At 61.6% G+C, this 24,936-nt stretch overlaps 11 protein-coding genes across 11 annotated transcripts; 5 read left to right on the top strand and 6 right to left on the bottom strand.

Moving 5' to 3' along the window:
* Positions 1-2,543: 2,543 nt before the first annotated feature.
* Q8F55_004926 (uncharacterized protein) lies at positions 2,544-3,429 on the bottom strand (the record flags this gene model as incomplete). The annotated part of the gene is made up of 3 exons (XM_069353425.1): positions 2,544-2,762; positions 2,894-3,330; positions 3,375-3,429. The coding sequence occupies 3 exons, from the start codon at positions 3,427-3,429 to the stop codon at positions 2,544-2,546; spliced, it is 711 nt and encodes a 236-aa protein (XP_069208067.1).
* Positions 3,430-4,495: 1,066 nt separating this feature from the next.
* Positions 4,496-4,999, top strand: Q8F55_004925 (uncharacterized protein; the record flags this gene model as incomplete). Its single annotated transcript, XM_069353424.1, has 1 exon — positions 4,496-4,999. The coding sequence occupies one exon, from the start codon at positions 4,496-4,498 to the stop codon at positions 4,997-4,999; it is 504 nt and encodes a 167-aa protein (XP_069208066.1).
* A 198-nt stretch (positions 5,000-5,197) lies between these two features.
* Positions 5,198-7,194, bottom strand: Q8F55_004924 (uncharacterized protein; the record flags this gene model as incomplete). The annotated part of the gene is made up of 9 exons (XM_069353423.1): positions 5,198-5,427; positions 5,529-5,594; positions 5,647-5,913; positions 5,964-6,056; positions 6,165-6,278; positions 6,327-6,487; positions 6,523-6,694; positions 6,734-7,048; positions 7,089-7,194. The coding sequence occupies 9 exons, from the start codon at positions 7,192-7,194 to the stop codon at positions 5,198-5,200; spliced, it is 1,524 nt and encodes a 507-aa protein (XP_069208065.1).
* Positions 7,195-9,385: 2,191 nt separating this feature from the next.
* Q8F55_004923 (uncharacterized protein) lies at positions 9,386-10,703 on the top strand (the record flags this gene model as incomplete). The annotated part of the gene is made up of 3 exons (XM_069353422.1): positions 9,386-9,599; positions 9,645-9,721; positions 9,771-10,703. 3 exons carry the CDS (start codon positions 9,386-9,388, stop codon positions 10,701-10,703), a joined length of 1,224 nt encoding a protein of 407 aa, XP_069208064.1.
* Positions 10,704-11,110: 407 nt separating this feature from the next.
* Q8F55_004922 (uncharacterized protein) lies at positions 11,111-12,299 on the top strand (the record flags this gene model as incomplete). The annotated part of the gene is made up of 4 exons (XM_069353421.1): positions 11,111-11,352; positions 11,386-11,862; positions 11,895-12,251; positions 12,284-12,299. The coding sequence occupies 4 exons, from the start codon at positions 11,111-11,113 to the stop codon at positions 12,297-12,299; spliced, it is 1,092 nt and encodes a 363-aa protein (XP_069208063.1).
* A 128-nt stretch (positions 12,300-12,427) lies between these two features.
* Positions 12,428-13,405, bottom strand: Q8F55_004921 (uncharacterized protein; the record flags this gene model as incomplete). Its single annotated transcript, XM_069353420.1, has 3 exons — positions 12,428-12,554; positions 12,594-13,096; positions 13,139-13,405. The coding sequence occupies 3 exons, from the start codon at positions 13,403-13,405 to the stop codon at positions 12,428-12,430; spliced, it is 897 nt and encodes a 298-aa protein (XP_069208062.1).
* Positions 13,406-15,040: 1,635 nt separating this feature from the next.
* Positions 15,041-16,565, bottom strand: Q8F55_004920 (uncharacterized protein; the record flags this gene model as incomplete). The annotated part of the gene is made up of 2 exons (XM_069353419.1): positions 15,041-16,399; positions 16,437-16,565. The coding sequence occupies 2 exons, from the start codon at positions 16,563-16,565 to the stop codon at positions 15,041-15,043; spliced, it is 1,488 nt and encodes a 495-aa protein (XP_069208061.1).
* A 465-nt stretch (positions 16,566-17,030) lies between these two features.
* Positions 17,031-18,550, bottom strand: Q8F55_004919 (uncharacterized protein; the record flags this gene model as incomplete). Its single annotated transcript, XM_069353418.1, has 2 exons — positions 17,031-18,377; positions 18,422-18,550. The coding sequence occupies 2 exons, from the start codon at positions 18,548-18,550 to the stop codon at positions 17,031-17,033; spliced, it is 1,476 nt and encodes a 491-aa protein (XP_069208060.1).
* Positions 18,551-19,022: 472 nt separating this feature from the next.
* On the bottom strand, positions 19,023-19,584 carry Q8F55_004918 (uncharacterized protein; the record flags this gene model as incomplete). The annotated part of the gene is made up of 5 exons (XM_069353417.1): positions 19,023-19,078; positions 19,159-19,258; positions 19,303-19,365; positions 19,461-19,493; positions 19,558-19,584. 5 exons carry the CDS (start codon positions 19,582-19,584, stop codon positions 19,023-19,025), a joined length of 279 nt encoding a protein of 92 aa, XP_069208059.1.
* Positions 19,585-20,389: 805 nt separating this feature from the next.
* THR1 (Trihydroxynaphthalene reductase) lies at positions 20,390-21,590 on the top strand (the record flags this gene model as incomplete). The annotated part of the gene is made up of 3 exons (XM_069353416.1): positions 20,390-21,112; positions 21,167-21,286; positions 21,348-21,590. 3 exons carry the CDS (start codon positions 20,390-20,392, stop codon positions 21,588-21,590), a joined length of 1,086 nt encoding a protein of 361 aa, XP_069208058.1.
* A 747-nt stretch (positions 21,591-22,337) lies between these two features.
* Q8F55_004916 (uncharacterized protein) lies at positions 22,338-23,407 on the top strand (the record flags this gene model as incomplete). The annotated part of the gene is made up of 5 exons (XM_069353415.1): positions 22,338-22,712; positions 22,809-22,967; positions 23,019-23,034; positions 23,084-23,325; positions 23,363-23,407. 5 exons carry the CDS (start codon positions 22,338-22,340, stop codon positions 23,405-23,407), a joined length of 837 nt encoding a protein of 278 aa, XP_069208057.1.
* Positions 23,408-24,936: the final 1,529 nt, after the last annotated feature.

The following is a 24,936-nucleotide window of genomic DNA, read 5'->3' as shown; positions in this document are numbered from 1 at the left end:
ACTCCAGCTGCTGGAGCGCCCCGGAGTCGGGAAATGCACGTTGATGCATGGAGGCAAACACCATGTTCAAACTCAGTTTAGACGTCCTCGTCAACAGCCGACGACCGCAGCCGCCGCACACAGGAGCTCTACCCCTCCAGGGCTCCTGGAATCCCAGCGCCCCCAGTGCCAATGACGACAGTCATCTACCTGCCGGTCGCCCTTCTCCCTCCGAGGTACCGCGTCCGCATCCTCGACCAGCTCAGCACCCCCTCACCGTCAGGCATACCGGCGGAATATTGGTTGTCCTCCGCCGTCGAGGCGGAGTTGGAAACTGTGGCTTCCAGATCTCCTGGGGAGGATGTCCCGGCCGCGCACTCCGTCCCGACACCGCGCCGTACAGCCGTAGTGTCGGGGCTGTTGTTGGGGATGGTCGGCGCCGGAGCGGTAAGGGTGATGGCGGCGCCGTTCATGGCGGCTGAGCCCGTCCGGACGTGCCAGCCTGTCCGGGAGTATCGCTCGACGGCACCCTAGAGGTCGGAAAGTCCGTTCTAGCTGCCGCGAGAAGCGGATAATGGTGGGCTGTTTGGCTCCAGGGCGGGTTGGTCCCATGCACTCCGGGGGCCAGCTGGGTCTCCGGGGAGGGCTGAAGGAGAGGGGAGATAAGGCGTGCAAACTCAGTGTGTTTGATAGAGACTTCACCGCCCTCCACGCCGGGATCCCCTGGTTGAACAAAGTTACGATGCCGTCCTTGCCTGTATGGCCCCGCACCCGCCCACATCGCCCACTTACTGCCCGGGATCTGCGCTCGCTCTCCGGGAGGGGACGCTCCTTACGGACAGGTTATATTGCGCGAGTATTGAATCGCCCGAGCGGGACTCGTTGAGGATGATATGGGAGAGCCCAGCAAAGGTGGGTAATTATGGACAACAGGCGTCGAGTCCGAGGGGGCAACACCGCTGAGGCGCGCATGGAGGTGCGAGGAGGTGCCCTTTGGCGTGGTTCACCGCTTCCATGGGCTGGTGGTGGCGCAAGCAATAACAGAGAGGGGGGCACGCGTGCGTTGTTTGATTGATGGACGAAGAATGTTTGGTCGCAGGCGGATTGTTCTGTTGTGATGACATTTTCGGTGCCACCCACGCCGCCACAAACCTACATATCCCAGGTCCACTCCTCCCTCTCATCATCCACTACTATCCACTCCTACTCCCCATAACAAATCCAAGGTGAGGCAGTCACCCGCGCTCGACTAACAGCAGATGGGGCGCCCGATCCCCGCTCGCCTCATCAAGCCCAAGGACCAGCCATTCACCGCGACGTTCGGTGACCCGCGCGCGCCGAGCAACCGCCACGCGATCGTCATTCATGGTGAGCGGCGCCCCTGGGCCAGCTGACTCGCAGACACTGTCCCCTCGACGATTCCTACAGGGAGCGGCGGCCCCGCCAGCCGCACGGAGGAGGTCGACTCCGGTGTTGTTCACCGGGACCTAGTCGCCGGATACGACGCTGCCCTCGCTCGCGAGCAAAACCGTGGCTACTTGCCGCCGTATATCTCACGCGCAGAGGAGCCTACCGATCCGGCCTTAACCCTACGCGGACGCCGAGTCGCTGCTCGCGCCAGGCAGCAGGAACCAAACACAGACAGTGCTTTCAATCCGGCTCATCTTGACCATGTCAGTGATGGGGACCTTTCGGACGAACGAGCCGCACGCCGACGCGCACGCCGGCACCCTGGCCACAACCGGCAGGCGGACCGGCTTGCACAAGGTCAGAACCCTCCCCGTTTGGATGGGCTCGCCGTGCTACCGATCCGCCGGGAGGCCGAAGCGGCTCGTCGAGGATTGTATAGGTCGCCGATTCCCCTCGCAGATGACGGTAGTGATTGGTTCCGGAGTGGCGATGATGAGTTCGACGAACAAATCAGGGCTGAGCTTGTGCGGTTAGGCCGGCGGTAAAGACACTACGTTCCGGGGGGAGTGGCGATGACGAAGACTCTCGAGGCCGGTGGAGTAAGAGGTTGTTGAACAGCTATTGTGTGGTCATGTTTTCATCTGAATCAGTACATTTTGTAGACCAGAATACCGAGGCTTCAACATACAAGAAGGTCCAGAACTCCACAAAAGACACAGAGGTCTTTCAGATCATATTGGGCTATTGTCTCCACGCATACCGGCCACCGGACTGCGCATGATTGACAAAAGTGGAGAGGCGCTGTTGTGAGAACAGTGTAAGCAGAGCTCAGTTGGGTGAAGAAGTGCTCGCTGATTGCCGCCACAAGCTCCACGGGGTGGGATGCTGTTCTGTGTTCGACATCGCTTGTTCTGACCCACAACCACACCGGTTGCCGCCTCGCGTCGTATCACTGTGACTGCTACTCATTGACAACGTCTGACTGCATACACTACCTAGAGACACCAAAAGCGACACCACGCCCTCACGTCCTCACAACCGCGCACCACGAGAGTCACTTGCTCTGGAGCCCAAGTCATGCGTAAGGGCAAGTGATGGTTTTGACGGGTGCGCTGCACTTGAGCCCCAGTTACTCGCCGGCAGAGAGCACTTGCTTACTTCTTCTCGGCACGGAGCTTCTCAATACGGGCCTTGGTCTTGGTGACCACCTTCTCCTCGTCGTAGATGCCGGTGACGCTGGGGTGGACAGCGACCTTCTGGGCCCAGGCCCAGAAGTTGGGAGCCTGCTGCTCGATCGAGGCGAGGAAGCTGGCGGGGTAGACACCGGCCTTGCCGAGCGAGAGGAGACGGACAACAAACGAGCCAGTGAGGACCTGTGGTGGTTAGCGGGGTATTGACTATCGGTGCTGCATGGAGAGGGCCGAAGCGGATGTGACGCGGCTCCGAACCGGAGTAGACTTTGTCGGGCTTCACTCCGTATGGCCTCGCCGCAAAACACACGCACCTCGGCAAGGGTAAGCTTGTCGGCACCGCCAAAGTAAGGCTTAGCGTCCTTGAGGAGGGGCTCGACCTCCTTGACGAGGCCAGCGACAGCGGCCTCGGTGATGGCAGGAACCTCGGAGTCGGCGGCGGTGTAGATCTTGAAGAGAGCGCTCTGGAACTTGGAGAAGAAGGCGTCAACAAAGAGAGCGATGCGGGCACGCTTGAGGGCGCCGCCGGGGGCGCTGGACTCGGGGACAAGGTGCGAGGGGTACTGGTCGGCGAGGAAAGCAGCGACGATGCCGCTCTCAATGATGATCTCGTCGTTGAACTTGAGGGCGGGGACAAGGCCACGGGGGTTGATGGCGAGGTACTCTTTGGTACGGGGGGTGTCGAGGTCGACAATGTGCTCCTCGTACTTGAGCCCGAGCTCGGCCGCCGCAATGTGAGCGCGGTGGGCCCCTATCAGTGTCAGCGAGGCGTACGGGCCGAGGTCGACGACTCACAAGGGCAGAGGTGGTTGGTGTAGAGGACGAGCTTGTCGTTGTTCTGGATGGTCATGGTGGCTAGAGTTGATGCGTGTCTTGCGTGTCGGAGGAGACGTAGAATGGCTGTGAGTTATGTACCAGAAGAGAGATGACGACTTGACAGGAAGACTTATAGCCGTCGGCGCGTGTGGTGACGATGAGGAATCGGAAATTGCCGACGCGCTGCTGACAGAGATTGCAATGACGCGATGCGTCCAAATCTGGCCAACAACTGAGGTGCCCACAACCCTCCAAGCCCGCCCATGCCTTAGTCAGTCGGCATACCGCAGCGACGAGCCAAGCACAGCACGAGCCGGCGGGTTGCGATCAAGCACGGGCTCACAAAACGCGCGTCGTGAGCAACGTGGCCAGCGACGCCGCCAAGGGCAGGTCTGGGACTGACGACTCGAGCCCGGCGGGCTTTTATCAGGGTCAATTGTGACTGCAAGCAAGCATGATCTCTCGGCTGATGATGCGACGGGACAAGAGGAGACATCAAGCCTGAGCTCCCGCGGAAACAGGGCAGCGTGAAGGTGCTAATGGGGCGAGCTGAGAGTTGGGACATCGGGCGCGGGGATGGGTGGGGGCTCGGCTATCGTCCCCGCTGTCAACTCGTCAGCTTGTAGATGTACATCAGAGCTCGAGATAACACAGCGGTCATGGTTCACCGCACACCGGACGACCGGATACCAGCCTTTCCACGCGGCAGCTAGCCCGTGGGGAGATCCGCCTGCGCGCTGCTGTGTCCCCCGACCGAAACAACGGAGTTCGAGGTCTCCAACTGCCGTCGTCGAGGCAATGGCATCCGTGACGACGGCTCTCCTCAAGACGGCTTCAGTGCCCGTGCTGATCAACACACCACGTCCATGAAGAGCATCCAAGCTGCGTGGACTGTGCGACGGCTCCCAGCCCGGAGCCTACTCGGAGTACCCGCCGATACAAACGTCGACGGCGACTCCGTGTTGCTCCCGCCATTCGCGGTGCTCCACAATCAGTGCACCTCGTACATGAGTCGCCGACAACTCGAGTCCAACAAACTCGTCTCCCATCTTCAAACTCTAGATCCAACACACCCGCCACTCCTATCCCCAGCCTCTCCAATGTCAACCCCAGCAAGTGGCACCTCCACGCCCGCGGCCATCCGGCCGCTCGTCCCAGCCGACCACGAGCCGCTCCGCGCCCTCAACAACGAGTTTGCGGCCGAGCTCAACTGGCAAGAGCCGGACAGCTTCGAGACCCTACTCTCGAACGCCTTTTACACACGCACCATCGGCGACCAGGAGGCGCTCCTGGTCGCGTTCGACCAGGACGACACATACGACAATGTCAACTTCATCTGGCACGGCCAGCGCCGCGACAAGTTCGTCTACATCGACCGCATTGTCATCGCGCCCTCGGGACGGGGCAAGGGCTACGCACGGGCACTGTATGACCGCTTGGGAGCCGACGCCAAGGCCAAGGGCCACGAGTGGATCACTTGCGAGATCTACGTCGACCCCCCCAACACCGGCAGCATTGCCTTCCACGAGAAGCTCGGTTTCAAGGAGGTCGGCAGGGGCCAGGCGAACGGCAAGACGGTCGGATACTTTGAGAAGCAGCTGTAGAGGTGTTGGGATGTATTGTGTACTGGTTAGATGAGATGTGGCGCGGTAAAGCGTGGCGAGGCGGCGAGTCCACCTGGCCACCCGGAGAGTCACCCCACTCCTCAACCAAAGCATCCCTGCAAGACCATCCCTACAATTTACTGCTGACTACCTTCTCCTAGGCCCTCCACATCCGCTGGTCCCATATCCGTCTCCACTTTATGCGCGTTCGACGTGGTCGATGGCCTTCTTCTCGTTCTCATCCTCGAGCTGCTCGGGGGCAACCCGGACGTTGGTGTCGCCGAACAGAAGGCCGATCTCCTCGAGAGTCTTGTTCTTGGTCTCGGGGAACAGGAAGTAGGAGATGATGGCGTTGGAGACACCGCAGACGGCGAAGACGATGAAGTACTTGTAGCCGATCTTGTTGAAGGCGATGGGGGTGACCTGGCCTGCGGATGTTAGTCTACATCTACGTCGCCCACACGCTAGGCAAATCAGGGGCGCCGGATCCGATTCTGAAAACAGCGGAAGCAGATTTTGGGACACGCACCGATGATAACGTTGTTGAGCCAGTTTGTGGCGGCCGACACCGACGTTCCAAGAGCTCGCATGTGCACTGGGAGACTTGTCAGCTCATTTCTTGCGTTCGCGGCCGTTCAGAAACAAACTAGGGAAGATCTCTGACTGATAGATCCATGAAACAGGACCGAAAGACATGGAGAACGTGAGAGAGAAGAAGAAGACGGCCGCGATGCCCGAGATGCCCATGCCGGAGTTGTGGTAGGTGTGGCCGGCGCGCTTGGCGATGTCGAACGGCGCGTTGGCGCCCGCCTCCCAGGCCATGGCGACGCCGCACATGAAGCCACCGATGATGAGTGGCCAGCGGCGGCCGATGCGGTCAACGATGAAGGTGATGAAGACAAAGGTGCAGATGACTGGTGGGTGAGCGGGTGCCACACTGCCACGTGGCCGGGCTGTCACTCACCACCCCACGCCCCCGAGATACCGTTGATGAGCAGGGTCTTGCTGTCCGTGTAGCCGAGGGCGGTGTAGATGACGGTGCCGTAGTAGTTGTTGACTGGGGGTGTTAGTTGGCTGGCGGGAAAGGGGGGGTGGGGGGGGAGGAAGTGCCTCCGGGGTCAAGTCCCCGTGCCTCCTGGGGCAAGTGCCCATGCCTCCAACTCACCATTGCAGCCAGTCCACTGGGTCATGGCCTGAACAAGCATTCCACAGAGGGTGCGGTGGAGGTTGGGCTTGGAGTTGAAGAGCTCGGCGTACGAAGTGGTCATGTTCTCGCGCTCTGTAGTGGGTCAGCGGTGTCGATGGGACCGCTCCCAGCAAAACCCACCCCACTCAATCTGCTCGACCATCTGCTGGATCTCGGCGTCAACAATGTCAAGGTTGGCGTTCTTGGAGCCACCGTGGAGGCGGACGAGGGTGGAGCGGGCCTCCTCAGTGCGGCCCTGCTTGGCGAGCCAACGGGGCGAGTAGGGGAGGACAAACATGCCACTGGTGGGTCAGCCCAAGCCTCCTGCACCACCTACCCAAGGAGGAGCACGGCGGGGACAAGCTGGATACCAAGAGGGACACGCCACTGGCCTTGGCCGTTGATGAAGCCAGTGCCGTAGCCAACCCAGTTGGCGACGAAGAAGCCCCAGGCGATCATCATCTGGGTCCAGCCAGAAAGGAGACCACGGGCGTGAGGGGGCGAGATCTCTAGGATGTGTTAGCACCGATCGTTATCACCGCACTGACCAGCTTGGTACACAGGCACGACCATGGAGAGGACGCCGACCGCACAACCAGCAATGAGGCGACCGACGATGAGCATGGCGGCGTTGACGGCGGCGGTCTGCAGCGTGCAGCCTACAATGGCAATCACACAGCCGAGCTGGATGGTGCGCTTGCGGCCGATCCAGTCGGCGGTCTGGCCAGCAATGAGCGAGCCGACAAAGGCGCCGCCACCAAACACGGCGACGATCGCGCCGATGATACTGTCCGAGGGGTTGTTGAAGTACGAGTGGAAGTGGGTATACGACGGCGAGATGACCGACGAGATGATGCCAGAGTCTGACGAGGGTTAGGCCAAGACATTGCCCGCAACACCCACCATAGCCAAAGAGGAACGAGCCTATCGCAGCGAAGATGGCCGCGACATAGTTGATGAGGGAGGGCTTGGTCGCAGCTGCAATCTGTGTCGAGGTGTACCGCGCCATGGTGTCGCACAGCCGTGGGTGTCGGTCGTCGGGTCGGTGGGATATCGAGGATGCTCGACGCCAAGGTTATATGCGGTCGACGCTCGCTGGTAGGGGGTGATGCGTGAGCACGACGCTAAACTCAGCGAGCGCACCGGGCCGCCCGCGCCGCCGCTGGCTATGCGCTAGACGACTCACCGTCTCCAGGTGGGCTGTGAAGCTCGATAACACGCCGTGGGGGGAGCAGATACACGAGCGGGCTCTCTGAGCGGCGAAACACGTCCCGGTCGTCCCAAAAGCGGCTTCCGTCAAAGGCTGGGTCAAACAAAGGTGCCAGTGGGACATGCGGGGAATGCGCAAGTGGAGTCGTAAGAGCTTTACGGGTCAGTGGGGTCAGTGGGTCGACAGGGTGGGGGTGGTTGGGCCAAGCCATCGCCGCCTGGCCAGAGGAGCACGCGCTCTCTTTGTCCGCAGCGCGCGCGCCGCTTGCACCGCAAGGCCGCAGGGAGATGCCGCAGATTAGGAGCATCCCCAGGTTCATCTGGGCCAGCGCGCTGCTCCCACGCCTGGCACACCAGGCGAACGTTGTTGCCGGAGGATGGGAGTCAGATCTGGACCTGTTCTCGGGATTGGGCGAGGCCCCAGAGGGTTCAGGTGCCTTCGCATGCGGGGCAAGCCAGGGTGGCTGCGGCGCGCCACCATTGCCCAGGTGACCGCTAACACCGGCTATTGACGTCAACACGGTGTTGATCTTAAGCGGTACGGCGATGGAGATTGCTCGCCGACTTCCCCGATACTTCCTCATGTTTCCTCGTCGTCGCTACGGCAGCTTCTCCTCGCCAGCAGGGGTGTCAACAATATCAAAAATGGACACGGCGACACGGCGATATCGACAGACTTTGCAGGATCGTGCCGTGGCTTGGCGGGGCAGCGGCCCGGTGCGCATTGCTGCCCGCCGCTGAGTCTGAGGGCGGATGCGAGCGGGCCATAGACTGCGGTGGACCCATCCATCACCGTGGACTGTGGCGGAGCCGGCCGGTCCGGGCTCTTTGCGGTTGCAGAGGCGTTCTTCAACTTTGAAACGAGTGGACGGCGCGGCGGTCGGCTCTTCCGACTCTCCGGTCGGTGCTCCCACCGCTACCCGTGGACAACCGCTCAGCACTCCACGACCCCCGGCCTGTAGCGCCGCCGCGTCCAAGCCGCTCCCTGGGTGCATCCGACGAAGACCTCGACACCGCTCATCTCGAGGCGAGCAACACCGCCCGGTCGTGATCATTCGGCATGGACGGCTCGCGGCTCGACGCGCATTTGTTTTTTTTTTGGGTGGGGGAGGCGTGTCTCGCACACCAGATCGACGCGAATGAGAGGGCGCGTACCCCCGGCTGATGCTTGCGAGCCGATACGGTGGGCAATTTGGGTGGGGGAGTGCGGTACCCACTGCGGGCCGCAGGGCTCGCCCGCTCGGAGGTCCACCGACATCAGTGGCACTCGATAGGCCAAACTGTGCGGGCTTGGAGTATCTGTCTGCCCCAATCGTCTCTAGTCGCCATCCTCATCTCTTCTCATCGCTGCAGGGCAGGCACGGGGAGGTACCGATCTTGCGCAGACGATAGGCCGAACCGTGCGGGGAGGTGAGGCCTGCTCTGGTCACCTCCGCTGCAGGTCTTCGTGTTCGGACGGTGCACTGATTTTCACTTGCGTCGCCGGCGGGATGGCAAGAGCTGTTCGACTTATCCCTTCAACCAGAAGCCAGATTGATGTCTGGTTACTGTTGCCGAACGTTCGTCAAGTGAGCTCAGACTAGGAGAACTCGTGCTCACCTGTTCCAGTACGTACTCCAGAGCAGTCTGTCTTTTTGAACGATGACCCAGGAAACATCGTAACACCCTCCCCTAAAAACTTGTGGCTCATGGATGTGGTCGAATGGTGGTCCATATGGATATCGACTGGCCCGCAAGCACTAACAATGTCATCCAAATCCCCGTTGCCTGAACGGTTGATTGTGTGCGCCAGGGCGAGACGGGCGGTGCGCGCTCGTGGATGGCAGCGACGATCCCCAGTTCAGTCAACTCAACCAGTTGTTGGTGTTTCCATCAAACTGTCTTCCTGTCTCTCTCATTCTTCTCACACTCTCACTTTCATTCTCTTCACTTCTCAACTATCACTCTCTTCACTTCTCAACTATCACTCTCTTCACGTCTCAATTATCACCATGCCTGACGACCGTCACGAGCGGGCGCTCAAGACCTTCCAAGTCCCCCTGGAAGTTGTTTCCGAAATCATCTCCTACGTTGATCAAGAGGACCTCCCCCAGTGTCTCCGAGTCAACTCGACCTTCTTCCACGCAGTCATCCCCCGTCTCTATCGGCATATCCATCTCGGCTCGTCCACTACGACCAAATGGCCGATTGTGCTGAGCGGAATGAGTGGGTAGACTCACAGTCCGACAAGCTGAGTTGCTGACTTCCCAGTCGATGTGCAGGTAGCGGAAGAAGACTCTGATCAGGACACCTCCAACCCCAGCAACCCCCCTGTTATACTGTTTAGCGTGAGTACGACAACGCTGTGAGCACAGGAGCTTGCTGAAGGCGATCCAGAATCGTTACATCACCAGCAAGTTCGGGGACGTCGGCCGCAGTGTTCTACGCCGCTCGTGGCTCGAGAGGTACACCCGCACCCTCGACGTTCAATGGCATGACCAGGACCATTGCTTTCCGCGTGCCATCTACTACAAGCTGAAGAGCCAAGGTATCAGCCTGCGTATGTTTCCCGACATTCCCAACCTGGAGACTCTGCGACTCACCATGTTCAACTCCCACCACCACTGGACTGGTAGCGGAAAGCCTCGTTGGCATTCCGACGTCCACGGGAGCCATGTGGAGAATGACTGCGCCTGCCTTTTCCTCGCCAACCTTCGTCCAAAGACTCTTGTTCTTCGAGGTGCAAATCTCCAGCACTGGGGCCTGTTCCCTGTCTTCGATGCTCCTCTCAAGACTGCACAGAGGCTCGTTCTCGTCTTCGGCATCTCGGAGGAGAAGGACTGGGTTCTGTTCCGCCCACTTGCCATTCCTCCGACCCTCGAGAATCTTACTGTTGTTTACTGTCTCGGCAAGGTCATGGACTTCCTTCACTGGAACGATCCCTATGGCCGCGAGCGATACGATTCTCCCCTCGCGTGGTTTCCAGTTTTCCTCGGGACGCTACTCCCACCGCTGGCAGCGAAGCGCTTGGCTGCCAACCCCGGCACTCCGTTCACTATCACTCAAGTTGTTTTCCGTGGCGTCGATTCTCAGAAGGCTGTCATGCAGGCGGCCATCGACAGGAACCCAGAGCCCTTCAATGCCACTGCTCGTCCCAGCATCGCTATTATCGAGAATTGCTTCAAGGACAGGTTCGACGCGATGCAACAGAAGGAGAACGATGGCACCCCTCCCCAGAGCCCCCTTCGAGCGATCTCAGGCGAGAGCTACCTCGCCCAGGAGGACTGGGAGGTCGCATTTCGCCGTACTGAGCTCTTCCCCAAGCCATAAGCCCCATTCCTTCAGTTCCCGACTCGGACGAGGACTAGCGGATGGACGGGGAGGCGAGGGGCGTTTACGCGCCCCGCGTCCCAACACCACCGGGGCGAGACATACGATGAGATTGCATAGTCCGTAGGTTTTAGCGTTGCGCCATAGATAACACCGTGTGATGAGCACAGCATGAGCCTTTGACTCTCTGTTGGATGTTGGAGGGTATTCGGCTACAATCTGACCGAGGAGGCATCGGCGATGGTTGGCTGACCGAGGATGAAGCCGCCCATGTGGATTATGACGTCGCCCGGCTCCGAGAAACCGACCATGTTGACAGCAACTCACGACTCGGATTCAGGCGTGCCAGCACCTCAAAAAGCAACGCAGCCAAGTCCATGCTCGCCCCCCTCCCCCAAACAAGCACAATGACCACCGATTACTCAGACCTAACGATCGTGCGGGCCACGCGCGCGCAGGTCGAGAAGGCCATCATCTACACGCACGAGACGTGGGGCGAAGGCGATGAGCTGGCGCCCTACCGCGCGCACTTTGAGGCCTTGACCGTGGATGCCAGCGACTCGGCGTGGGCGGGGGACCGGTTCGCCTGCTGGGCCCTCGTGCCGCGCTCCGAGCCGGGTACGCTCGACTTCCTCGCGTCGTCCTTCACGTGCGTGCCGTGAAGGGCCAAGCTGACGGCCAGGTGGCGGCGCGACGCGCTCGTCCTCCCCCCTGGCGGCTCGACGCGCAGGGGCACGGCCTATGCCATCGCTGCGGTGTACACGCGGCCCGAGAACCGCAAGAAGGGATACGCAAAGCACATGTGCCGGCTGCTGCACTACGTCTTTGCTGACAGCGCGCACCTCCCTCTTTTCCCAGAGGCGTGGGGCGCGCCGCCGGAGACGCGCTTCGCCGACGCCGACTTCAGCGTGCTCTTCTCTGGCGTCGGGAGGGACTTTTACGCCAACTGCACGATCGGGACAGAGCGCCCGGGCTGGGTCGCGGTGCCGCTCGTGTGCCGTATCTGGAAGGTCGCCGACGCGGAGGTCGACCTCGCAGGGGTGGAGTGGGTGCAGAGGGGCGGGCTCGCGGCGGTCGAGGAGGAGATGGGGCGGCGGATCGCGCGCGACCTCCCGGCCACGGGCGACGCGAGCAGGACGCGTGTGGCCGTGCATCCCTAGTAGGTTGTGACAGGGACGCAGCTGACCCCAGCGCGACGCTGCAGTTCCTCGCCCAGTTCTCGGGCAACACGCGGGCCGATACGACCAACGCCCTCTTCTTCCCCGCCGATGCGGCGGGCGAGCGCCCGTTCGTGTCGTACGTGACGTCCCTTCCGGAGGCCAACAAGCCCTCCCGCCTGGTCGTCACGCACGTGAGCCACACGGCGCTGGCGCGCGTCCCGTTCGCCGCGCTGCTCCACGTCGCGAGGGTCGAGGGCATGGCCGAGGTCGAGGTGTGGGGCGACGCCGGGTGGGACGCCGAGGGCACCCCAAGGCTCGACCCCGACGCCCATGTCCCGTGCATTGCGACGTATGGGATCGACGGCGCCGAGTGGGAGTTTGTGGAAGAGTGCGTGTGTATGCGGGCGGCGCTGACGGCAGCTATACCTGGTGCTGAGGGGCGTTCGGCCCACCACGGACATTCGTTCGCATGCCGGCTCTTGGTCAATCTATCGAGGATATGGATCTTTGGTTTATTCTATGGCCGCGGTGCTCTTTGGTCTATTCTATGGCAAAGGTGCTCGACTATCGCCGGCGCCGACACGCGCCGTCGACAGCAAAGAAGCCAGGCGCACACGCTTGCACCTGGCACTTGCCCTCGAAGCAGGTCACGCCCTGCCCCTGGTGGTGGACGCCGTCGAGCGTGGTGCAGCTGCGCGGGCATCAGATGCAAGCCCCCTCAGCAACTCACTCTACCCCGACAGTCTGGTTGACGCTCGGCACCATCGATCCGTGGAGGCAGCCGCCGCACGAGTCTGGCGTCAGTGGCGCCTCCCACGCGCACTCACAAAGCTCGGACTGGACGTCGAGGCACTCGTACCCCTCCCCGCCGACACGGCACGGCTCCCTCCCGGGCGGGCAGTAGAGCTCTGGCCCGTCCGTGATCCTTGGCCGGGCTGCGCGCCGCGCGATCCCCGCCGTCGCCTGCGGCAACGTGTGCTGGTACAGGTACAGACTGTTGCTGTTGCAGCTGAAGATGGGGATGACGAGCGGCGCGTAGGTGAGGCACACGCAGCGCCAGCCGACGATCCCGCCCGCGCCGGGCCAGAGGAGCGCGTAGATCGAGCTTCTGCACTGCGCAAAGCACGCGTCCGGCCCAGACACGGTGGTGAGCGCGGCCCAGAGGTTGCCCGTGTCGAGGAGGTTGGGCGTGATGGTCGTCGCGCACGTGTTGTACACGAAGCTCGTGGCCAGCTTGGTCGCCTGGGGTCAGCTGCGGATGGAGGCCAAACGCACGATGAAGCCGCCAGACGGGCACGAGGACGGGGGCGCAGTGGCAGGCGTGACGCCCGCGACGGCGTTGCTCGGCGCGTTGTTGCTGCACGCACACGTCCCGGGCTTGTAGAAGCTCCACACGAAGCCCTCGCACGCGGCGACACAGGCGTCGTTGCTCCCCGCCGTCTTGTACGTCGGGACGGACGCGGCAGTCGTCGTGCAGATCACGAAGCCCGCCGACGCGGTTCGCGCCGCGAGCGCGAGCAGGAGCCAGAGGAGGGCGAGCATGGTGTATGGTTGGCGCTGGGGCATGCTACAGCAATGCATAAGTATGGGCGGTGCCACTCGTCGGCTGGGTCGTCATGTCGCGTTCGCCTCGGCGCCACCGCCGAAAGAACGAGTAGTCTCAGGGGTGCAATGTTCTCGGCAGTCGCTCACCCGCCACATGGCGCCGTGATCGACGCTCCGGTCTGGAACATGTGGCACCAGCGTCCCCGAAACCGCTGGCGCGAGTCGGCGCGCAGTGCGTGGCGCGTGGCGGCGGGCTAGGCGTGAGACGCATTCAGGGGCGTCGGGGTGTCGGGGCGTCGGACTGGGGGCCGAGCGGGTGGACGAGGTCGTGGAGTGGATGGGTGGGTGGAAAGGGTGAGACGGTGGTGGGCTGGAGGCGATTGACGCTGCCGCACTGACGCGCATCCTGCCTCTTGCCGCATGGCGTTCACATGGTGGCGGTGCGGTGCGGCAAGGTGCCCACGCGCCGCCGCTGCCGCTTGTGGCCAGATCGACCAGATCACTTGTCTCACCTCCAACTTGGCCGGTGCCACCGAAACTTGGCCGCTCGCGTCATCACCAAGTCGCGTTCACGGCCCCTGTATGAGTGGGCCCAAGAGCTGGTGTACCCCTCGTCGCTCGCACCGACGCCACGCCGAGTCTCGGTTTGATCTCGGCACCCTCGACGTGGTCTCGGCGCCTGGGAGCCTCGGCGGATGGAGCAGAGACAGAGTTTCACTCAACAACCCCGAGGCGAATTGGATGGGATGCGCGTCCTGCCTGCATGTTTACCACATCGATTTATTAATGGCCCCTACTCCCGAGGCGCCAACATGGAGGCCGCAGTCGACCTCATGTAGGCTTGCCGATAGTTCGGTGTGGCGCACGCTACGCACCGAACATTATCCGCGGGAGCAGTTGGCGCGCCCCTAATCGCGTAGAGTGCAAGAGGCGTTGCCTAACAATGTAGTGGAGCGCCTGGTATGGACGCACCCATCAGGGATACTTGGGCCGCGGCCTCTCGGAGGACGCGATGCGCTTGAGGTGGTGCGCGTAGCGTGGGGGTGTTCGGCGGGGACATGGCTGGCGCGAGGCGGCGGGAAGGAACACCCCTCGCGGTGGGTCGTGCTCGTGTAGCCGTGTGGGAGATTGGGATGCTTTGAGACTGGTCGAGGCAGAGTGCTGTAGAGGCGTCGTCTATCAATTAGTTGAGCGCCTCGTATACTCGTGCCAGGATCCCTTGGGCCGCGGGCCTCGAGGAGGATGATGAACTTGAGGAGGAGCAAGTGGCGCTCCGCGGGGCATGGCTGGTTTCAGGAATAGCGCGGGGACGCGGCTCGCGGTGGGGCGTGCTCGTGGAGCTGTGAGATTGATTTGTGATGCTCTGGGAGGAGTGTGTCAGCGGGTGAGTCAGTGATCGAGGGTTGGAGAGAAGGTGAATAGTCGGAGTCGAGCTGTGGCTGTTTCGGCTGGTCAGTGGCATTTGAGGAACAAACATGGGTGGACTGGGAGCTCACCTCCCGACGCCGGGCCTATTCAATGCACCACAGAACGAGGCAACACATTGGTGCATTGCATGAATACTTGATGTCCTTGGATGCTGACAACACTTGTGGCCTTTGATCCGACTCAGCCACCAATGCCCGCCGAGGCCTAGTCGGTCGCGTTGATCTCCGCGCTGCGCGAGTCTAGGTCGTCGTTGTAACTGGAAAGAGTGCGGAACGAAAGGTTCTCGTCGACCCTCTCCCAGTCCGCCAGAATGAACGGCTGGGGGGGAATCATCGTGGTACCAGTAAGCGACATGTTGGTGGTCTCCTTCTTGATAATGTGGACGATCTTCTTGCGGTCGACGACTTCCCCAGGCAACACCTGTTTGTAGCTCGCAATGGTCACACTCGAAGATGGGTCGAAAGTGAGGGTGCCGATGCCGTACACCGTGCAGTTGCGTAGTATGCTTTGTTGGTAGGCCTCCGGAACTTCCCAGTCGTCGGGGCTGTTGTGAGGGTCGAAGGCCCCCACGTGGCTGCTGTGAGCATCGACGGCCCCCATGCGGACTATTCCGATGATGTAGTCGGGGTCCACAGGCCTCTGCACGACGGTAGAACGTCTAATCGCCTCTCTGATGCCAAGCTCCCCCTCATGCTTGCCGTGGAAGACCATCTTGATTTTTGCGTCCTTGAAGTGGTACTTTGAAGTGGTGTAAATCGACGCCATGAGTTCCGTAGCGTGGTGGTACTCGCGAGCGTCGGTAGGAAGAAACCAAACAACGGTCTCAAGGTTGACGACGTTCCAACGAGCGAGGTCGGACCTTAGACCGTGGATACCATTGCCGTCGATGTTTCGGAAGACGATTTTGCGAGGCTGCAAGCTGGCAAGGGCAGTGCACACTCCATCGCACACAGCATTGAGAACGAAGGGCCGGTAAGATTTCGAAGGCGACAGCCTGACGGTATTGAGTTTCGGGAAGAGTCTCGCCCAGTGGTGGTTGCCTAAGAGTCCGCAGAAGCAACTGTGGTGGGTACCGAGAGTGATGACTTCAGTTTTAGCCAACAGCGACTTCTTGAAGTTGGTGGCGTACGGCTTGAGTGTACTCTCGCACCTCGTACCGAACGCGACGTCACCGGCGATCTGTCCGATAGTGACGCCTGACACTTTGGCGACAGCCCGAACCCTCGGCATGTACGTCTTATTTATAGGATTCGTAGAGCTCGGGTCGTCGACAATGGAGTCGGTGCTGCAGCAGCCGCCGAGGTGTGGGTGATCTCCAGTTCCGACAAGAGCACCGCGCAAAACGTGGAAAACTCCCAGGTACGGGTTGGTTTCGGACTGTTCGAGCTTGATGACACGATAGATATGCTTGCCCGCCATACGGTGAAGCTCACCACACACGCGCAAGAGGGTGACTTGGGTTGAACGCGACGAGTACGCGACGATAGCCTCGAGGATGTGCGGGATGGCGACGATGCGGTCAATGGCTGATTCCATCTGGGCAGGGGACGTGTTGGGGCATGACTGTCGTCAGCACGGCTGGTGGTGGAGGTTAACACACCTGGATGGGGTAGACGACGGGTTTGCTGATAGCACTGCGTACCAGCTGCGTTGGATGGCGCTTGAGCAGACGAGAGGAGTAGATGGTTGACCGAGGGATGCTGAGTGTGCCTACGAGGTTGTCGGGCATGGTGGTAAGTGTGGTTGAGTAAAGAAAGAGTGAGAGAAAAGTGGGAGAAGGAGAAGTTTGGTGACGCCATTGGACCCGTCAGCGGCGGAACGACTGCCCTGCCAGTCAGTGAGGGGATGTGGGAGGTCCGTGCGCTGGGGCGCTGGGGCGAACGCGACTCCGTCGTGCGCGGGTGGGTGACTTTACTCGTGTTCGGCGCGCTGGGCGTTGCGCGCGTTGGGCGTCTGTTCCGTCCGTGCGCGTGAGGATGCTATGCTGTCTGCAACACCCATCTACCACCCCACGCCCCCCCAGCATGGTCAGTAATCACTAAACTGCTCACGGTGTGCTGGGTGATGAATGCATGAATGGTGGGGCCGTGAGGTCTCTTCGACTGATGTACACACAGGTGTCGTTCTCTCTCGTCTCGTCTGGAATGCTGTTCACATCTTGAGCCTTGGCGCCCCAGGTGCTCTGCGCGACGTCCTAGTCCTCGGCATTGATCTCGGCAACCCTCGCGGCCTTGTCCTCCTTGTACGCCTTCAAGCCGTGAAACTCGACCTCGTGCTTGCCACTATTCCACTTGGCCTTGTCGAAAGGAGCGTCGGGCTTGAAGAAGGTGTGAAGCAACGCGTGGCTCCTGACCTCTTGCTTGATGATCTCAACAACCTTCTTGCGCGTGATGGCGTGTGAGGGAAACAGTTGGCTGTACAGCGATACCCAGGAACTGTCGGCAATGCTGATGCTGAGGGATCCAACGCCATAGACCGTGCACTTGGGAGCAGAGTCGAGCTGCGCCATCTTGTTCCACTGATCATAGAATCCACCAAGCATTGGTGCCATCGCTTGAATGATAGCTTCGCCGTCCGCGTTCTCTGCCGCCGCCGACTTGCTGAATGTAGCTCCGCCGAGCATGAGGATTACGTTGTCGGCGTTGTGAGGGTATCGACCCAAGACGGTGCGTTCGACGAGTTCCTCCACGGGTATCGTGCCCTCGTGCCGGTCGTGGAAGACGACCTTGATCTCCTTGGCGCTCGAGAAGTGGGGCATGAGGGAGAACATAAGCTGGCCGTCACACTCGCGCCCGTCGACGGGAAGGAAGAAGACGACCGTCTCGAGGGAAGGAACGTCCCAGACGAAAGTGCTGGGGATGTGAATGCCATGGCCGTCGAGGTTTCGCAAGACGATCTTGCGGGGCCTGAGTCTGGTGAGGAGCGGGCACGGCTCGTCTCCATCACATGTGGGCTGCAGGACGAATGGATTGATGGACTTGGACGGCGCCACACGGAGAGTCTTGACGTTGGGGAAGAGCGACTGCCAGTGATCCGCCAGTATCGCACATGTGCACGAGTGGTGTGAGCCCACAGTGATGACCTCGGTGAACTTGAGCAGGGAGCGCTTGAAGTTTGTGGCGTATGGCTTGAGAGACGGCGTGTCTCGACCCCCCAGAACCACGTCCATCACAAGGTCCATGGCGGTGAGGCCGGTGGTTGACGAAGCCAGGTACTGCTTAACTGTGGTTTGGATGTGGTGCTCGAGGTCGTCGATAGGTGTGTCGAACAGGTCGGACATGCTCCCAGTACATTGCTCGCAGCTCGGCGAGCGGCCATGGGAACCAGTACCGATGAGCGCGCCTCTCAGCACCTGGTGGATGGCGGTGTGACCATGGCCAGTCTCGAGCTTGATGACGCGATAGAGCTTCTTTCCCGCCATCCGGTGAAAGACATGGCAGACGCGGAGGAGGGTGACCTGCGTCGAGCGGGTCGAGTAGGCGACGATGCTCTCGAGGATGTGCGGGATCGCGACGATGCGGTCGACGGGCGACTCGGCGGACTGAGACTGAGCTGTCAGCGCAACACAAGTGGATCGTCACCCACCCTGATAGGTGCAAAGGCCGGTTGGCTGACCGCATGGCGCGCGAGTTGGGTGGGGTGGCGATTGAGCAAGCGGGAGGAGAGTGATGAGGACTGCGGGCCGAGCGAGGCCAGCAGGCCGTTGCGCTGCATGCCGTGGGTGGCGACTATGTGAGGATGGGGTGAGTGGAAGAGAGAGAGAGAAGAGGAAGATTAGTTGAGTGACGTGACTATGATTGTTTAGCTCGTCGCCGCCGTCGAAATTCATGGGCGGGCAATGCTCAATCGGCACGCGTCACGCCCGGCACGCGGCGGGGGGGGGGCGACGCGGGGCGACGGCGCGACTGGGAGCTGGGTGGCCAAAACAATGCCTGTGCGTCAACATTGCCTTCCTCGCCTTCCTCGTCTTCCTCGCCGCCCGCCGGCCGACACAAGCTCCAAAGCCGTCATATGCTCACGAGCCATGCATACTGTGGCCCGTGTGGGGGGGTGTTGTCTACCTCTCGTCGTCGTCGCTGCCGCCGACCTTGCGCTGCTGCTGCTGATCCCCACGGGCAGGATCCGGCCAAACCAGGTGTGCGGGGCGCGTCTCACTCGCTGCGTCGTTCGTACAACCACTCGTAACTCATGCCTGGACAGGCTGGACGAGGGTGATGTTGTCTCCCTTGAGGAGGATGCGCCCTGGGGTGTGAGTATGAGTCTACCGCGACGTGCGGGCAGCTGCAAGCATCTAGAGCGTCCAGCTGCCCCATCACACTCACCCAAATCCCTAGGGGGCTTGACCTCCTTTCCAGGCTTGGCTGAGCAGTCGTACACCTCGACAGCCTCGTCCAACACGACGTTCATGAACTCGTCAAAGCCCTGTTGTTGTCAGTGCTGATTTCACGGCGTACCGCAGCACGCACAATGATGTAGGCGTCCAGACGGAACTCGGTGTTGTCAAAGAGCCAAATGGAGACGCGCTGGTGCTGTAGGGGGAAGGTCAAGGTCGCGAGGCGGGAGACATGAGCAAAACAAGACGCCGAGGTCAGCTGCGTCCTCGCGCGCAATCCACCCGACGCACCTTTTGCAGGAAGGAGAAAAGAATGTTGATGGGCTGCGGGGTGTGAGCATGGTTCCTCTCTGCAGGCTGGGCCTGTCGTGGCCAGCGCTCAACTCACCTGAACCATCACCTTGCGACCACCCATCTTGAACAACGATTATGCCTCTTTGTCTATGCGCCGCCAGGCTTTTCGAGCACGGTTTTTTGGGGTCGGGCCGGTGTGTGATCGCAATCACAGGTCCGAAGGGGTCGAGAAGCTAGGATGGGCGAGTGTTGAGCCGGTCGCGTGGACGTGGATGATGGTCGTGTTGTTCTTCTCGGTCGTTGGTGTTGCAGGCGTTGAAAGTGGTCGGCCTCAAGGTGGGCCGCGGGATTAATTACACCCAAATGCTGGGAAAATAATTGCCACGTGGGAGGTTGTTGATTCTGCTAAGAACATTATACCCCCGCTAATGAACCTCTGTGATTCCTAATCTCGAGGACTGTGCCATTACAAAGTCGATGTCCCACCACATCCCGATGCACACAATGGTTGCATTCCAGAGAGCCAAGAATGCGGAAGACAGAGTTGCACAATGAAGTCAAGCACACTAGGCCCATCTTTCGGGACGCAAGCGCGTCTGGGGTGGGACAGGAAAGTCAATGATCAATGAAAGACATCAGGCAGCCAGCACAACTCTGACTGACCCAGAGCAAGCATTCCGAAAGCATCAACGCATAGCGTGCTCGTTGCTCACATCGCCGTCCGCAAGCGTTCGTAGAGTTGCACCACCACTCCGTCACGGCGGACCAATCCACGGCGCGTCGGCTATCACGCGGTGCTCCGGAATCAGACTCACCCTGGCTGGCCTGGCGGATGCCTGCCGACTCAATCTCCCGGCTCGACTTTTTAGAAACCCAACAGCCTGATCCTTGCAACGCTCCTTGCATCCTCACTCTCAACCACAACCATGTCGGCCCCAGTTAAAAAGTACAAGATCCACGTCCCCGCCACGACGGCCAACATCGGCCCCGGCTTCGACGTGTGCGGCATCGCCCTCTCCCTCTCGCTCACCCTCCTCGTCACTCTCCCCACCGACGGCAAGGGCGAGGCTATCCCCGTCATCACTTACACTGGCCTCGACTCGGCCAACGTCCCCCTGTCGCCGTACAAGAACCTCCTCACCCGTGTCGCGCTCTACGTGCTCCGCAGCAACGGCGTCGACTCGTTCCCTGCCGGCGTGCAGATCCACGCCCACAACGAGATTCCCTTTGGCCGCGGTCTCGGCTCGTCGGGTGCCGCCGTCATCGCCGGTGTGCTCCTCGGCAACCTTTTGGGCAACCTCAACCTCCCCACCTCGCGCCTCCTCGACTTTGCGCTCATGGTCGAGCGCCACCCCGACAACGTTACCGCTGCTCTCGTCGGCGGCTTTGTCGGCTCGTACCTCAGGGAACTGGCCCCCGAGGACCTCGAGGCCGCGACCGTCCCCCTCGCCGAGGTGCTGCCAGAGTACCCCCCGGACGCCGGACCCAACTGGGGCGAGCACCCTCCCAAGGCGCCCAACGGCATCGGCCACTACGTCCGCTTCGGCTGGGCACCAGAGATCAAGGCGATTGCTGTCATGCCCCGCTTCGAGCTGGCCACTGCCAAGGCTCGTGGCGTTCTCCCCAACGAGTACTCGCGCAAGGACATTGTAAGTTGGGGTGGAGGCTGGCGGTAATGTCCCGGAGCTCGGCTAACCGCCCAGGTCTTCAACCTCCAGCGCTTGGCCGTCCTCACGACTGCGCTCTCGCGCTCGCCTCCCGACCCAGAGCTCATCTACGAGGCCATGAAGGACCGCCTTCACCAGCCCTACCGTGTCCCTCTTGTGAGTGGGCGCTTTGGCGTGGCGCGCGCACGGTCCAGTCCGCCACTGACACACGCCCCAGATCCCTGGCCTCGGAGAGATCCTTGAGAAGCTCACCTACCAGACCTACCCTGGTCTTCTCGGTATCTGTCTGTCGGGTGCGGGCCCCACCATCCTTGCGCTGGCGACGGACAACTTTGAGACGATTGCCAAGGAGATTGAGAGGATATTCGGCACGCACAACATCGAGGTCGACTTCAAGACGCTCACCATTGACACCAAGGGCAGCTGGGTCGAGGAGGTCGCTGCGGATGCCACCATCTAAGCGGTGCTGCGTTGCGCGGGGCTATACCCGTCTGCCGGCGCCATCTTGCACAGAGAGAGTAATGTGGCGAGAGTGTTGTAGGTTGAAGTTGTGTCGCAGGGGACTAGAGCCATATCGTCATATCGCCTAGATGCATCACGGCATACAATGTGGGGGTGGAGGGGGGCGTCGTGCCGGCGCTCGCTGGGCCAAGATGGTGTAGCATAGACGACGAGGCTTTGAAGCAATCTCTCGGACGTCAGCTTCAAGCAACAAGGTTACTGCCAATCGACAATGACGGCCGACGGGATCAAATCTTTCCTGCTGCCTGGCTGTGACTCCAGGGGCCGCGCGCGACTGACTGGACTTTTGCCGCGGAGTGACGACTGTTGCCACCCAAGACGACTGTTGTTAGAGATCGACCGCGCCAGGGGAAGGCAAGGAAGGGCAAGTCGCAAGTCGGCCGCCGCGGCCGCATACCGATCCATCGCACAGCAACTCGTTTGCACCATCATCTTCCTCCTCATCAACAACGCATCACTGCATCCAGCAACACTCATCTCGACCCCACGCCCACGCCCACCCCCACGCACTTTGCGCCTCGGGCACTCTCACACACCAACTCCACACAAGCCTTCTTGGCGCCCCCAAAGTCGGTTGAGAGGGGCAGAGTCGACCTCGCCGCAGACGCAGACGCTCGACTCGACCTCGACCTCGACTCCTCATCACCTTCCCCCACCCCCACCACACATCGCACCCTTACTCCCCATGGAAGCCCACGACCCATACAGCCGGCGTACCTCGGCCCCCTCGTGGTCGGCCCAGCAGCCAATCCCCCAACCACAACGGGGAGTGACGTACCCCCACCCCTCGGCAGCCAAGTCCAACGTGCAGCTGGCCTCGTCGACATCATCACGCGCCAAGCCGTCCACGACGGCATGTGCATACCCGGAACGATGCGTCTTCTGCAACGTTCAGGTCGACGACATCATCAAGACGATGCCGCCGTTCCTCCACCCGCCGACCGAGGCGCGGATGAAGGGCGAGGACAAGGCGTCACGCTGCGCAAAGTACATCAAGAGCGACGACGGCCAGATCCTCATCACGGCCGTCTCGTGGAAGGCGAGCGGCGTGAACAAGGTTGTGAGTTGGCGGCGCGGTGTGGAGCTTGAATGCCCGCTGCGTGCCGGCAACGCCCGCCGTGCCGAGAAAGACGGGACCCCGCTAACGACGGGGCAGCTCACGCGAGAACAACTGTGCAACGCTTGGTATGTGCTCACAAACAACTTTCTATTGTGTGCCTGCGTCATGAGCGGGTTGAAGCGGGCGTGGGCGGATGGGATCTTCCTGGGGAACGCGGAGAGGGACGCCGGCGAGTGCAGGACACAGGCGTGGAGAGTGAGTGGCGCGGGACAATGGAGGTGGGCATTGCTGACGGACGGGTAACAGATAGTGCAGAAGCGGAGTACGTCGGCGTTGTCTCGGTTGCCCGCAGCGGCGTACTGACCTCGCAGAACGAATAGACGACTTTATTTGGTCGCTACACGAGCTCGAGGAGACGCGGACGGCACCGTCAAGCTTCAACCACGACCAGGGGGCAGCGCTCGAGCTGGCGGCGGCGTCAGACTACCGCGAGAAGCTGCTCACTGGTGACGGCTACTCGCTCGGCGCCGAGTGGATCCGCCTGCGCGACGGGCTGGTCGCCGTCGGCGGCGAGTACTACAAGCAGCTTGGGCCTATTCTGCCGTTCCCAACCGTGAGTGCGGGACCGTGGGCACAAGCTAACAGCCCAGGACGATGGCCCAGAGCTCGAGCCGTTGCCGGCGTACTCCAAATAGTACCCAAGCCACATGCCGTCAAAACAACTCGCAGTGGCGCCGGTGCCAAGGTGGCCTTGTGGCCGCACCAGAGGACATTTTACTCTACCCCGGACCTATACCCTCGGTTGTAAAGCACTGTTTGTATACTACGCACAGGTGTGTATTAGGTTACTTGCTGCATGGTGGGGGCAGCGGAGCGCGGAGCGCGGAGCGGCGGGGAGCAGCGGAGCAGGCAGCGATCCGGTGATCTGGTGGCGAGGCGGGGGTGTCAGAGTGGCGTCGACGAGGCGTGGTGCGAGGATCGAGCCCGGTGCTAACGGGGCATGCCAACGGGGCATGCCAAAGGGGCACGGCGACGTGCCAGCAAGGCAGGCCGGCGATGACAGTGATAAGGAGGTAGCTCGAGGTTGTCTCCAGCCGCAGCGCAGCAGCAATGAAACAGCGCCACACCCCTCGCCCCCGACCTCGCTCCCCGCCAACGAGCCAGCACACGACCCCACCCGCCCTCTACCCCGCGGCCCTAGCCCTCGCCCTCGCGCTGGCCCTGCACGCGACCCAGCGCCTCGACGCGCGACAGTAAGCTGCTAACGGTGTGCATGGCCCAGCTGACCGCAGCGCCGCCGACGCGGCCGTGCTCGCAAAGTTCGTGCTCGCCAAGGCGGCGGCGATGGGGCTCGCACTGGTGCTGGGCGGGGTGAGGCGGCGGTCGGGGGTGAGGTAGTCTTGTCACTGGGCGGGGGTGGGGATGCACTTAGTGGCGATGGGCGTGCGGTGCCCAGGGGCATCGTCAGCGAGGGGGACAGCGGCGGACCGCCAGGCGGCGCTGGACGGCAACGCTACCGGGAGGGGTTACCCTCCGAGATCCGAGACGAGGGCCTTGGTGGCGGGAGGTGGACGACGTGGCTGCAGTCGGGGGAGAGTGGGGCTGCGACCAGGCCAGCTGTCGGCCTGTCGGCCATCAGGCAGCAGGCGCCACGCTACACACTCCTCGAGGCCGATGCCCTTGGCTGGTGGGTTATGTACTTGAGCGTGGCAGTGGGTGGTCGAGTCGGGTTGAGTAACCCGTTGCACCCGCTCGTGGCGATTGCGACAAGTTGCAACCTGCTCAACCCTCGTCATGCAAGCCCGAGACGGCACCTCGCCGCGACAAGGCCGACATGGTACATGTAGCAGGTGCATGTTGCATCAGCGGCGTCACCAGCACTCGTCACGCGTCAACCGCTCCACTGAGCCACTCTGTCGCACCACCCAGCGGCGAGCGGCACAAGCGTCTCGGAAGCACCACGCCGAGTCGGCTTCTCTCTGCACCGCTGCACGCTGCCCGAGCGAGCGGGGTCTCCCGCCCCCCGTCCTCATCAGCGCGGGTCAACTCACCTCGTGTACCTCGTATCCACCAGTCCACCTGTTATCATCGCATCGCGCACCGAGGCTGCGCCGGGCCGGGCCTCGAGGACAGATCGGCGAGCAGCGCTGTCGCCTTCTTCGCCGCCGCCCCGACGTACAATAACCCCCCGCCCCCCCCCCCCCCGGCCCCGCTCGCCACCCAT

The sequence above is a fragment of the Vanrija albida genome (genome assembly GCF_041260175.1).
Source record: "Vanrija albida strain AlHP1 chromosome Unknown contig_4, whole genome shotgun sequence".
Taxonomy (NCBI): Eukaryota; Fungi; Basidiomycota; class Tremellomycetes; order Trichosporonales; family Trichosporonaceae; genus Vanrija; species Vanrija albida.
The sequence above is the reverse complement of the archived record's forward strand: the minus strand, read 5'-3'. Positions and strand labels throughout refer to the sequence as shown.